This window comes from Caloenas nicobarica, chromosome 8 (genome assembly GCF_036013445.1).
Source record: "Caloenas nicobarica isolate bCalNic1 chromosome 8, bCalNic1.hap1, whole genome shotgun sequence".
Classification (NCBI taxonomy): Eukaryota; Metazoa; Chordata; class Aves; order Columbiformes; family Columbidae; genus Caloenas; species Caloenas nicobarica.
In genome coordinates this window covers 16,464,354-16,476,553 of record NC_088252.1, presented here as the reverse complement: position 1 = coordinate 16,476,553, position 12,200 = coordinate 16,464,354, and the positions used below count along the sequence as shown (strand labels likewise).

Sequence of the window (12,200 nt, the reverse complement as noted above, 5' to 3'; positions counted from 1 at the left end):
CACAGAGAAGACAAGGTTTCCCATTGTTTGGGGACATCTCCAGCTTCCACCAATTAGCTCTCCAAACTGTTTATTCTTTACCTGTGTCACTCTGTCTGGTTTCGAATGAAATGCTCAAAGCAACAACTGTGTCATCGTTCTGCTCCGGGGGCAGTAGTTTGCTGTGCTACCTTGACACAATGCCCTTGGGAACTTCCCAGAACTACTCCTCTTCCCTCCATTCCCTGTTTTATCTACTGCATAGTCCCATTTTTAGCACAATTTAGCTACTTTGCTGCATATAGCACAGTACCACCCTTGCTGACTGTACAGACAGTAAGACTTGTGCTGATACTTCATCGCCCTACCATGCCTGTTGCTTAAGTTTAGCGATTCCTTTACCCAACCCGTGCATGCTAATTTAGCAAAAATATTGAGACTTTCTTTTCCTTTGGGAACAAGGAGAAGACAAGTCTGGTGCTCAGCCAGAGCTTATTGGGATATTCTCTGAAGATCTTGCGTGCTATCCCATATTATCCTTGTTTTTATGCTCTTTGGTTTCAAGTCTTCTCTCTCAGGTACTCGATCATCCCAGCTGAGTTCTCCTTGTGCCCTGCCCCTCTCTGCTTTTCATGCCTCTGCTTTATGCATTTATTTACCCACTTCACTCATCTTCACATGGTGAATCCAAGACCTTGTAAATATGGGATAAAGCACAGAAGTGAGGCTGTGGCCACTCACCCTGTGGTTGTGTCCCAGTGTCCCTTTGTTAAGGGACTGGCGTGTTGGTGAAGACACATCTCAGAGTTGTGCTGCATCTTTCATAGTTTCACCAGAGCACAGTCAAGGATTTCCTTTTTTATGCCAAAGGAAATAGTCTGATCAGATAGCCCCCACCAGCATGCAACATCTTCATCTGCTGTTCCTTCTACTCATCTTCCTGTGAGTGAAGGATTGTGCACTGGATGTCAACTCAGATGTAGCTTGGGTGCTGTCCCAGACCTGCCCTGTTTGCCCAGGCACATCTCTGCTTATCATCAAGCTGGGCCTTTTAAGATGTCACCTTGGGACCCTCTGATGATCCAGCCAGGGACGTGGCATTAGCGCTCTAAACAGTGGTACTGTAATTAGCAGCTCTCTCCGTTACTGCCTGTCCTGCTATGGACCAGTGTTTGCTAAACCAAGTGAGGAGGATAGCCAGGTCCAACTTCTCAGTGACAGAGAAGCTTGGTCAGCTGCAGGATGGGTTTGTGGAGGTATATGCTATATGTGACAATGCATAAAGGAGGGGACAGGTTTAGATGGACATTTTCCATGTGGTGGTCAGGCCCTCCGGTGCCTTCCCAGAGGCTCGGCTGTGTCACGAGTTGTGCTGCTCTCTGCAGCAGCCAATGCACACGTCGGCTCCTCTTTCAGTCCCCGCAGCTTTTATCCTTCTCTCACTTGGAAGCGATGTACGAGAACATCAGCAGCCTTCCACTGGGACCTGCACAGAAGCTGCTGAGGATGTTTCCCCTTTCAGGGGAATCTTGAGTTCAATTAGAGATGGCTGGAACTGGAGCGGTGATGAATTTTTGCTCTTTTTTCCCCCTCTCTGCTTAATGGTCGAGTCAGTACGGCTCCACGCAGTTCAGCTGGAGAGTCCTGAGCGCATCCTCTGCTGTGCTAGTACAGCAAAGTGCTGGTGAGGAGATGCTGGCAGTGGGAAAACCAAGTGCCTTTCTCCTTCCCAGTGCACAAACATCCCTGTTTCATCCCTCTGCTGCCTTCTCCTCCATGCAAGTTTAGAAGTTCTCTGCAATCAACCATACGTTATGGCTCGGCAGCATGCTGGGGAGCGCCTGCAAACTTGGAGGGCTTGGAGATGAACTGGACCTGGCCTGTGCCCCAGTGCTCATGCTGCTGCTCCCTTGTTCAGGGGGATTTCTCCTTCCCATCCCTGCTCTCCTTCCTTCCTTGCATCCGTTCCTGCAGGCATCACTGAACCGAGCTCTGTCCGGTCTCTGTGAGCTGCTGGGCAGCACCCGGGGAAGCTGTGATGACCTCTTGGGACACAGCAGTGGCCCAGGGGTCCCACATGAGCTAGAAAGGAAAGAGTCCATAACACAGATCTACTGCCTAAATTTTCCTCTGCCTCTCCTGCTCTGTATCTGAAAAAGATTCATTTTTATTAATGTAATGGTTCTTTCATTTCATGAGGATTTATTTACTTAAATAAGAGCTGTGTTTCTTTCCAAGCAAACCTGTTTTAAAGATTGCCTTTTAATGTGACATTGTACACAGTGGAATCAGGATGTGCTAAGGGTGTTTAACACGTTAATGATACATAAATGAAAATATATGTCAGATATTAAGAATTCTGCATAGCGTATGCTGCATGAATATCAATGCATAGAGTCCTAATGCAGGGATACCCAGGCAGCACCTGTGTCTGGGTTAGCTGAAACCACTGCATTTCTGAAAGCATGGGGCTTTGGGTTTATTTCTCTATCAGTCATAGAGGTTTTTCCCCTTCCTTAATGACAAGGTGCCAGACTTACTAAACCTAGATCAAAGCCAGCCATTTTCTGGCTGCCATGTTTATTCTTTTATTCAAATCAAACAAAAGCTCTCCTTGTGGTGTTTATAGTAGCAAAGGAAAAGGGTCCCCTTGCTTAAAGATACGTTTGAGAAGAAGCAAGAGCTTCTCAGGAGTGACCTCTCAAAACACCTCTCTGGGGCATGTTGCCTTTTCTTTATTTTTCCATTTCATATTCAGAAATGAATTAAACGCATAAATACAAATAGTCCTTTCCATGTTTTTAAAATGCATTTATTGCACAATTTGCTCTGTAACTGGGATTCCATGATCGTACAATATATATGATTTACCTACAGAAAAAAGAGCTTCCTTATACATATGCATCCTCTATACATACGAATCCTCTATACATATGCATTCTTCCTCCAGAGGGTGGTGCAGCACTGGAACAGGCTCCCCAGGGAGGTGTCACGACTCCAAGCCTGACAGTGTTCAAGAAGAGACTGGACAAGCCCTCAGACACACGGTGTGAACTGTGGGGTTGTCATATGCAGGGACAGGAGTCAGACCCGGTGATCCTCGTGGGTCCCTTCCAACTCAGGGCATTCTATGATTTTTTTTTTTCTTTTCATTCTGTCCCTTGGTTTTCAATCAGAAATGGCTTTTTATGGGGCATTCAGCCGCTCTCCCTGTCTCACCACAGGTGGAGGAGCGCTCCCGGCTCAATCGCCAGAGCTCGCCGGCCATGCCCCATAAGGTGGCCAACAGGATTTCTGACCCCAACCTGCCTCCTCGCTCTGAGTCTTTCAGCATCAGCGGGGTGCAGCCGGCACGGACCCCACCTCTGCTCCGGCCCGTGGACCCGCAGGTAATGGGGCCCCCCCCGGCAGGTTCATCCCTCAGAGCTGGAATGCTGGGGGTGCTGATAAGGTAACAAGAAAAAGCGGATTAAAGAGAAATAGCGTCTTGCTCCCTGGTTTCTCGGTCTTAAGTGTATTCATGAGTAAGAGCAGCATCTACATGCATAACTGGATTTCTCCTGTCGCCTCCATGTCTTAGAAGCATCATGCTGGTTTATACCTTCCTTTGAAGCATCACGTACTGGTTACTGCCAGAAACAAGCTGGAGGACCAAGAGGAACCACTGGTCTGGTCCAGTGCAGCAGTTGCTCTGTTCCTCCTTGGGTCTGGTTTACGTTAAGGACTAAAACCACAGCGCCTGGTAACAAAAGACCCAGGACGCTTTGGTGCTGAGGTTCATCAAAAAGAAGTTTTGCTTCCTTTGCTGCTTTAATTCAAGGTTTTATTTTGGTTTTCCATTGAGTCAACATCAGTCACAAACGCATCTGGAAAGGGCATAGATCACCATGACTGTCACAGAGGAGGGGCATCTTTATTTTAAGTGTTCCTCCCAGCCATGAGGTCTGTAAATACTCTGCCACTGAAAGGTGTATTAGTGTTGGTGCTGGCTCTGGTTCAGCCCCTGGAATTGCTTCCACAGATCCACAGGCTCCAGCAGGAATTTCAGAGGGAGGTACAAAGCCTTTGCTGCAAGTCCAGCTGGGCTTTCTATGGGAAAATCTGCCAACTCAGTGCCATCCACATGCGGGATGTGTGACCGTAGGTCAGCAGTACAATGCCAGCTTTAAACAAAATACATCCAGGAAAGCCCGTAAACATACAGCTCTTTTTTGCCCAATGTACGTGGTCTAGATATGTTGGGAAGTGGGTAAAACCCCATTTCAGTCTAATCTCTCTGACTGACCATTTTTCCGTGACCTTTTTGATGACCTATATTGTCAACAGCTACAAAAACAATTGTTGGGCAGTAAAATACTAATGGAAAAATTGCTTGAAACCCAGAGACCTATGTAAATGTATGCATGCATACACATATATACGATACCTGTACGTGTGTACAGAGACATGTATGTAGCAATGTCAGATAAAAGTTACAACCCTGCTGTATCAAAGAAGAGTAGCTTCACAGGGTCCTGGGAAGAAGCTCTGATTTCACAAACTCTAACTTTGTGAATTTCTCAGATTTCCCAAAATGCATGTCAGTATTCCTTTCGCTTGTAACCCTTGGATTGATAGGGTTGATCTATGGAATAGGGGCTATCTAGACCTATAGAAACTCATCCCTCAGGATATTTTTTTTTAAGCCATCTGTGCCTCAGAATTTCCGATGAATCTTTTTTTTCTTAATTATTATTTATTATCGATTCATTTTTTTTTCTCATTTTTAACAAGGAAAATCCATGCCAAACCTCATTAGCACAACCTTAGAGGTGCAGGCGTAGGAGCTGGAAATCCAGCTGGCGTCACGGCGTGTGTGGGGGCTGGCAGGAGGGCACAGCCCGTTCCTGCCCTGGGCTGGGACCCGCAGAACGGGGCTGTCGGTACGAGCTGTCCCACCCTGTGCACGCAGGAGCGGGCAGGACCAACACTTGGCTTCGACTTAGGCATTACCAGATTTTACAAGGCTGAGCTACGTGAGCGTGATTTTTAATAGATCTTGCATTGAAGCAATACAAGTCAGAAGTTCCTGAAACCAAGGCAGTGCTGGTCTCAGACTGAGGGGGCTTTTTAGTGCATCCGAAGTGCTAATCAATTTTTTTCTAAATCAAATTTTTAAATAATTTTTTTATTCCTTTTTTTTTTTTTCCCCTCCATTTTGTACTGATAGTTCTGTTTTGACTTGGTGCTTAGATTCCACATCTGGTCACTGTGAAATCCCAAGGAAGCTCCCTGTCTGGGTCTCAGTCACTGCATGAACAGCCTGCAAAGGGACTGGCTGGGTTTCAGGAGGCTCTGACGGTGACCTCTCACCGCACTGAGATGCCAAGGCAGAACTCGGACCCCACCTCAGAAAACCCTCCTCTGCCCCCTCGCATTGAAAAGTTTGACCGAAGTTCTTGGTTACGGCAGGAGGAAGACATTCCACCAAAGGTAACACTATCGCTCCTCACTTCTAGCACGTCAAAGAGGCAATCCCGGAGCTAAATCCCCACGGGATGATGCTGCGCTTAGCATCCTCTGGCAAAACAAATGGGTAGGACTGAGCCCATCCCCGTGGCTCTGTGGCTGGCACCGACCTGCCCAAGGTGCATTTCTCGAGGCAGCTTTTACATAAGATGCTGGGAGTTGCTCTTGGGTACACAAGGGGTGCTGCAAAATAGTGTTGCCCTCCAGCAAAGAAATTTCTCGAGCCCGGAGGCCAAAATAAATTAATGTCTCCTTTTCCTAGGATTGAAAAAAAAAAAAAAACCAACAACTTCTGTTTAAATAGAATGATAGGAACATAAAATTTGTCATACTCAATAAGTTGGGTCCTTTTTGTCTGGTACCGTGCTTCCAGTTGCAATCAATATTTGATGGAAAACTTGTTAGGGCTCCAGCAGCTTTATACCTTCATTGAAATTTTGGCAGTGTCTGGCAGTACCTTTGTAATTAAGACTCTTCTGGACTTGTATTTCAATCACATTCTTTATACACCTTCCTTTTGCAAGAATTATAACTTGGCCATTAAAGTTCTCCTTATGATGAATCAGTGCTCAGCCTGGGAGGATTTTTACAGAGAAAAAGTGATTACAAATTGATTAGTGACAGTGAGGTGGTATTTGTCCCTGATTGAGAGGCAACTTTTCTATGTATTAGCAAAGTAAGTGACTTGCTTTTTTAAGAGCAAAATACCAGCTACCAGCTAAGCTTCCCTGTGCAAGGGATCTCTGGTGGTCTGTCACGAGTGTTAATTAAGTTCCTATTCTTGCTGCCACCAAGCGAGAGGAGACATCGGTACTCACCTCAGAGGAAAAGCAAGGCAACAGCTCCTGGAGTTGTTCATGTCTTTTGCTCCTCTGTACTGCAGAAGGGCTGCTGCCTGGTTTTAACCTAATTTTGAAAAACCTCTTGCAATTTAAGGTTGGCTTTTGCCTTAAGTCCTTTGAGAAGGGCATCTCTTACCTGCAGTGATGTGCTATGCGGTGAGGCCACAACACCTGCTTCTTTGATAAAAGGCGTTTTCCAACACTATGGAGTATTTTCCCCCTTTGACTGAGCAAACATGAGCTCTGGAAGGGGTCCCCATGTCACCTTTAAGGCCATCATGTTGGCAGTAATACCCACAAGGAGTCTGACTTCACATTTTACTACCCAGATTGGGTTTGATGTGTTTGTAAGCGGGAAGGAAAGGACTGTCCCGTGAGGCAGGGCTGGCTCTCTCTGTGGTCTGGGCTCTTGTTTCTGCCGGCGCTTATGGCTGGATGCTTCAGAGGAACGTAAAAATCTCCCCAGGTCCCAACTGCAGAGTACCCTACCCGGAGGGGAGATTGTTTTTTGATGAGACAAGCTGTAGCTAGCAATGCCACAGAATATAAAGCTCACTGGCTCACTATATCTTTTTATCTTGCTTAACATAACTGCATGTTTATTCTCAAAAAAAAAAAATCCAAAAAGCAAGTAACCCATTTTTGGCTCATCCTGCTGAGCCCTTGGCCTCTCTGTTACCTGGTGCAAGGTATTGCAGGGTGAGTATCATTGTGCTTTTCCACGTCAGTCTGTGCTGCTGGGGTTTGAGACCACAGTGCCTGCGGCTGGGTGGCGATGCCTGAGCTCCCACGGGACACTACAGGGTCCAGGGCTACCTCCCAGAGCACCTGTGAGCTGCGGTTGGCTTTGGGCCCAACAAAGGTCATAGGGTTTGAATGTGTTAGGTGGGTCAGTCTGGATCTTCCCACTGTCAGTCCTCTTGTTTGTCCATCGGTCAATACCTTTTCTCTGCTGATATGATATTTGAACTAGAGATGCTAAAAACTCCACTGTGGCTGCTGGAATGCATTTCAATCTGAATTTTACCTTAAAAATTACTTTTCTGGGTTTCGTTAGATTTAAATTATATATATGTGTGTGTGCATACATTCATTTTTGAAAAACTAAATGCTCTATTTGATGGTAGCTGGGCTGCTCTGCATGCTGCTGTGGGCTCCTCTGCCTGGAGCATCCCTGGCTGCCCCTTTGCAGCTCGTTTCTGTCTCACACCCAGGCGGTTCCTTCTAAAAGCGCAGAGCTTCTTGTTTTATAATTGCCATAAATAATCGCCTTTCTCTTGGTGGAAAAGCAGTTGTAAATCAAGTCTTAAGGCCGCGCTGAAAGGTGATCTCTCAGATGTGCTGACATGGTGGTGAGGGTGAGTGTCTCTGTTCTTTTCCAGGTGCCTCAGCGAACCACTTCCATATCCCCTGCTCTGGCGAGGAAGAACTCCCCGGGCAACGGCAGCGCCCTGGGGCCCCGGCTGGGCTCCCAGCCCATTCGGGCCAGGTACGGACAGGAGGGTGACGGGCAGGGGTGACCCCAGCACGTTGCTGCTGCCTGCGCTCCTCCTGCATCGCCCAGCTGGGGAGCCCCGACGCGGGCTGGGGTTTAGCCCTGCTTTTGCTGACAAGAGATTTGCAATGCTGCTCTTGTCACTGGGTGAATTAGTTTTGCGTTCATTAGTATTCTGTACCAACAGCAATCCCTGGAGGTTTTGCTCCCTGGGCTGAATCCATTCCTGGGTGTTGCAGAGCTTGGAGGTGGATGCTGTATCTGCTGCTGTGGGCTCAAGCAGGAATTTTCTTGCTCCCTTCAGTGGAATTAGGTTCTAGTTCTGCCAGTGTCACCTCTTGCATATAAGGGGATCCATATAAGCCAGAGGGGAGATCTCAGTGATACATACCGTACATTTCCTACACATCAGAGTAGCTTTTCAGAGGTAATGACTGAGGAATGTGCTGGGGGACAGACACTGGTAGAGCTTGGTGACATCTTCCCTAGATGTAGACCAAAGATTAAATTCCTTTTGGCTTCCTAGGACCAGGGCTTTTAGCTTAGCCAGATCCAGCTTTTCGGCACGGCGGTGTGCAGGGTTGTGCTCACAGCACCCCGAGGAAGGATGCTGCACCACAGCAGCCGTCCGACCTCTGCCGTGTCAGAGCTGTCCCCGGGCATGTTTAAAACAAGCAGGCAAGTTGACAGGCTCAGAGCTGGATGGAAAAAACCTGGCTTAGTCATACAAGAGCTTGTCTCTGGTTTGCAGAGCATCCTGAGCAGATCTAGACCTCAGAGAGGCAAATCTCAGGGTAAATATGTGTTCCATGTAGCCTTACACAATGGAGCTCCTTGTTTCTTCTGCCTGCCTTGTCCTTTTAGGCTGGGGTCAAAAAAACGAAGGCGGGGATGTTTGTAGCCGTGTGCTGTCACCAGGTTTTAGCAAACACCTTTGTTTCCAGCCCAGCACCCTGACCGTGCATCAGCAAACTCACACACAGCAGCTTAGAGTAGCTGGCAGGGGTAGCAGAAGGAGGAAGGATTGTTATTGTTGTTGTTCTTTTTTTAAATTAGAGAGAAAAAACATTAATATCATGGCTTGTTCCTCTCTATTGCTCAAGGCTGAAGCACTCTGAATTCTTGAAAATGTTCTTTTAGTTAGCTGTTGCTTGAAAGTCAATTTAAAATGTGGAGGAATATTGGACTGCATAGTCCTAGTAAGTGATGGTATTGAGAGTAAAAAGGATAATGGGAGCCTGGGATTCCAGGTGGAGGTTTCCCAGTGTTCTCTGCAGCCTTCCAGTGCCACTCCTGGTCAGTACAGGTAAACACCAAAAGTTTTCAAATACATTTCATGAGTTGATTTAGCTTAAGGACGCATCAGCCATACAACATGAGCTGGATGCCTTCAGTTTAAATGAAAATTGGAAATCATTAGGATGCTGCCATGTCTATTAAACTGAAGTATTCAGTGAAATGATTTCATATTTCCTTTCTGTCACAGTAATATAACATTTCTCCGCTTTTCATTTTAACCACTTCTCCTACTGGTTCTTGATTCCCCCCATGCATAAATATAAATATTATAAAAATACGCTATCTTTTATTTGTTGACCTACAGTAACAAATGAAGGGATATTTTCTTGCATACAGAAAGCTACTGTCTTGCTCTCATAATTTTAATACCCACCTGTGTCAATGCAAGGTAACACTAAGCAGTGATTTTATATAATATTCATGCAAAGCAGTGTCCAAACAATTCTGCTGGTGACCTCATTACAGCAATGGGCCTTTACACAATTTGGACCATCATGGTTTTTCTCCGAGGGACACACCATGCACACTCTGCACACCTTGCACTTCACATGCACGGTCTCTGATTACAATTGCATTGTGTCACGTGGCAGTATTACTGCATAATTTTTAGGTACACAAAGTCCCAGTTGGACTTGATAAACCTTCCCATACATTTTTAACAGGACTTTGAATAATAAGATCACGTAACAGGAATATTGTATAAAACCAAATTGCATAACTCTGCATTGAACATGTCTTCTGATGTCATTTCAGTGCCAAACAAGAATTAATTTCCTAAAGGCATCCGATACCCAGAGAGCTATTAGTCTCTCTTTGTGTATCAAGGACACTTTTTATTCTAGATTTATGTATGTTCACAAGGGTGAGAGAAATCAAGGAAGGAAAGTAGATATCTGATGCAAGTTTGAACTGAAGCCATGAAAATTGGGAAGTATGATTAAGTGGCAAGAGTAATCTGCAGCCTTGTTGCAAACTTGAGATCCTTTTGTCACTGAAATATTTCTTTGTCTGTTTAATGTTGATTTGCGAATTCCTGCTTTCGTGATGCATGTTGGTGGTTAATTCAAATAACTCCTGTGTTGCACATCTACTTTCTGAAAGGGAATTCTGAGCAAAGAATCTTTTATATTTTTGCAGAATTTGGCCAAATAAGAGTAGAAAGCTGCTCTAGCCCATTTTTCATCACAGTTGTGATCCACCTCCATAAAGATGTTGAGTGCCCAATTCAGCTCCCATGGGTTTCAGGGGGTTTTCAGGCTTAATAGCTTCAGGAGAGAAGACCTCGGCTCTGTCTTCTCCTGCAGAAGAGGTGTCCTCTCCCCTTCCAGCTGTCCCGCTCAGGGTGGGAAGGCTCTGAAGCCCCGGAGGTGCCTGCAGCACCATCTGAGGATGCTCCTCTGGTTTGTGCTCCCACAGCAACCCGGACCTGCGGAGGACAGAGCCCATCGTGGAGAGCCCGCTGCAGAGGACCAGCAGCGGCAGCTCCTCCAGCTCCAGCACTCCCAGTTCCCAGCCCAGCTCCCAGGGTGGGTCCCAGCCCGGCTCCCAGGCTGGCTCCAGCGAGCGCAACAGAGTCAGAGGTGAGTGGCTGCGTCGTGACAACATCCCTTAGCACCAAATCTGCTTTCAGAGGCTTGTCTGATTAGCAGGATGGGCAAGAGGTCTGTGATGTCATGTATGTTTTTTTAAAAAATTTAAAAATCAAAGGATTCATAATTTTTATGTCCTTCTGTGACCAACTGGCCTCCTGGCAAAGAGAGATGCCAACGCTCCCTCTTGCCTGGATGCTGATGTAGGATGCCCATGGCAGCATCCGCTGCTCCCCCACTCCGCTGAAGCGTCGCAGTGCCAAGTAACTTATACACAAGGAGATGGGAGTTATGCTGTAGAGTAAAAAAAAAAAAAAAAAAAATCCCGGCATGCTTCCTCTCTTCATTGACCCAAGCTCACTTCTTCTGTTTCTTTGGGATTGTGTTTCACTTTGAGTGGGTATCTCTTTTTTTTCTCCTTTTTCTTTTTTCTTTTTTTTTTTTGTTTTTTTTGTGAGCTTCAGCTTTGTGCAAAGCCTGAGATGGGAGCAGAGGAGTGAATTAGCCTGTAAGAAGCTTTCTCTAAAATGCTTTCACCAGGCAGCCTCACTTGCACTAGGTTTATGTTCCTAGCCAAATTGTTTCCTCTTATCTTAGAGCCACTCTTAAAGATACTCCATTCCTCCATTTAATCACAGTAGGAGATGCTAAAGCACATACAGCCCATATATCTGCATTTCTGGCACAGCCTTGCAGTATAAATCCCCAGGGCTGAAGCGCATTAAAACAAACGCTGCCTCCATGCTTTGAATTTTTTATGACTTGGCTGTAAAATGACGTGTCTGTTGGTGAAATCATCACTTCCGTAGGTAGTCAATAAAACAAGTTTGTCGACAATTGTCCTATTTGGTTTGGTTTTGTTTTTACTAATGAGGAGCCCTGTGACAAATGCTGTCCTAGCAATGTCAGATGCTGCAGAGCTTTTAATTTATCACATGCCCTGTTCTTGTGCAGAGTGGATTTGTTTCTTTAGTAGAAAAAAGGGCAGTCACGCTGCGAGAGGGCTGGCTGTGGAGGCTGGGCTGGATTATGGCTTCTGTTGCTCTATGGAGACACACTCCAGATAGCCAAGCAGAGAGAAGCAGGAGGTGTTTTTGACACAACAGAAGCAAAACATAGTGAAACTTTATTAGCTGAACAAAAATGAGCTGTTTACAGGGCATCCCGTCCTGCACCGGGGATGTCCTTGTCTGCGTTCACCATCATCTTCCTGCATTTCATGGGCAAATAGAATAGTAGAATCATTTTGTTTGGAAAAGACCCTCAAGATCATTGAGTCCAACCATAACCTAACTCTAGCACTAAACCACGTCCCTAAGAGCCTCATCTACATGTCTTCTAAACACCTCCAGGGATGGTGACTGCACCACTGCCCTGGGCAGCCTGTTCCAATGCCGGACAACCCTTTCCGTTAAGATATTTTTCCTAATATCCAATCTAAACCTGGTACAACTTGAGGCCATTTCTTTTTGTCCTGGGAGCTGGGGA

At 46.1% G+C, this 12,200-nt stretch overlaps 1 protein-coding gene across 3 annotated transcripts in view; it reads left to right on the top strand.

The window, feature by feature from the left end:
- TNIK (TRAF2 and NCK interacting kinase) overlaps positions 1-12,200 on the top strand; it is a 157,593-nt gene that overhangs the window by 122,586 nt on the left and 22,807 nt on the right. For 2 of the 3 annotated variants that reach the window (XM_065639872.1, XM_065639873.1), the window contains exons 16-19: positions 3,204-3,368; positions 5,212-5,451; positions 7,712-7,818; positions 10,540-10,703. In XM_065639872.1, the coding sequence (XP_065495944.1) occupies positions 3,204-3,368; positions 5,212-5,451; positions 7,712-7,818; positions 10,540-10,703 (676 nt within the window). The remainder of the gene's footprint in view (positions 1-3,203; positions 3,369-5,211; positions 5,452-7,711; positions 7,819-10,539; positions 10,704-12,200) is intronic. The other variant, XM_065639875.1, reaches the window with a different exon arrangement.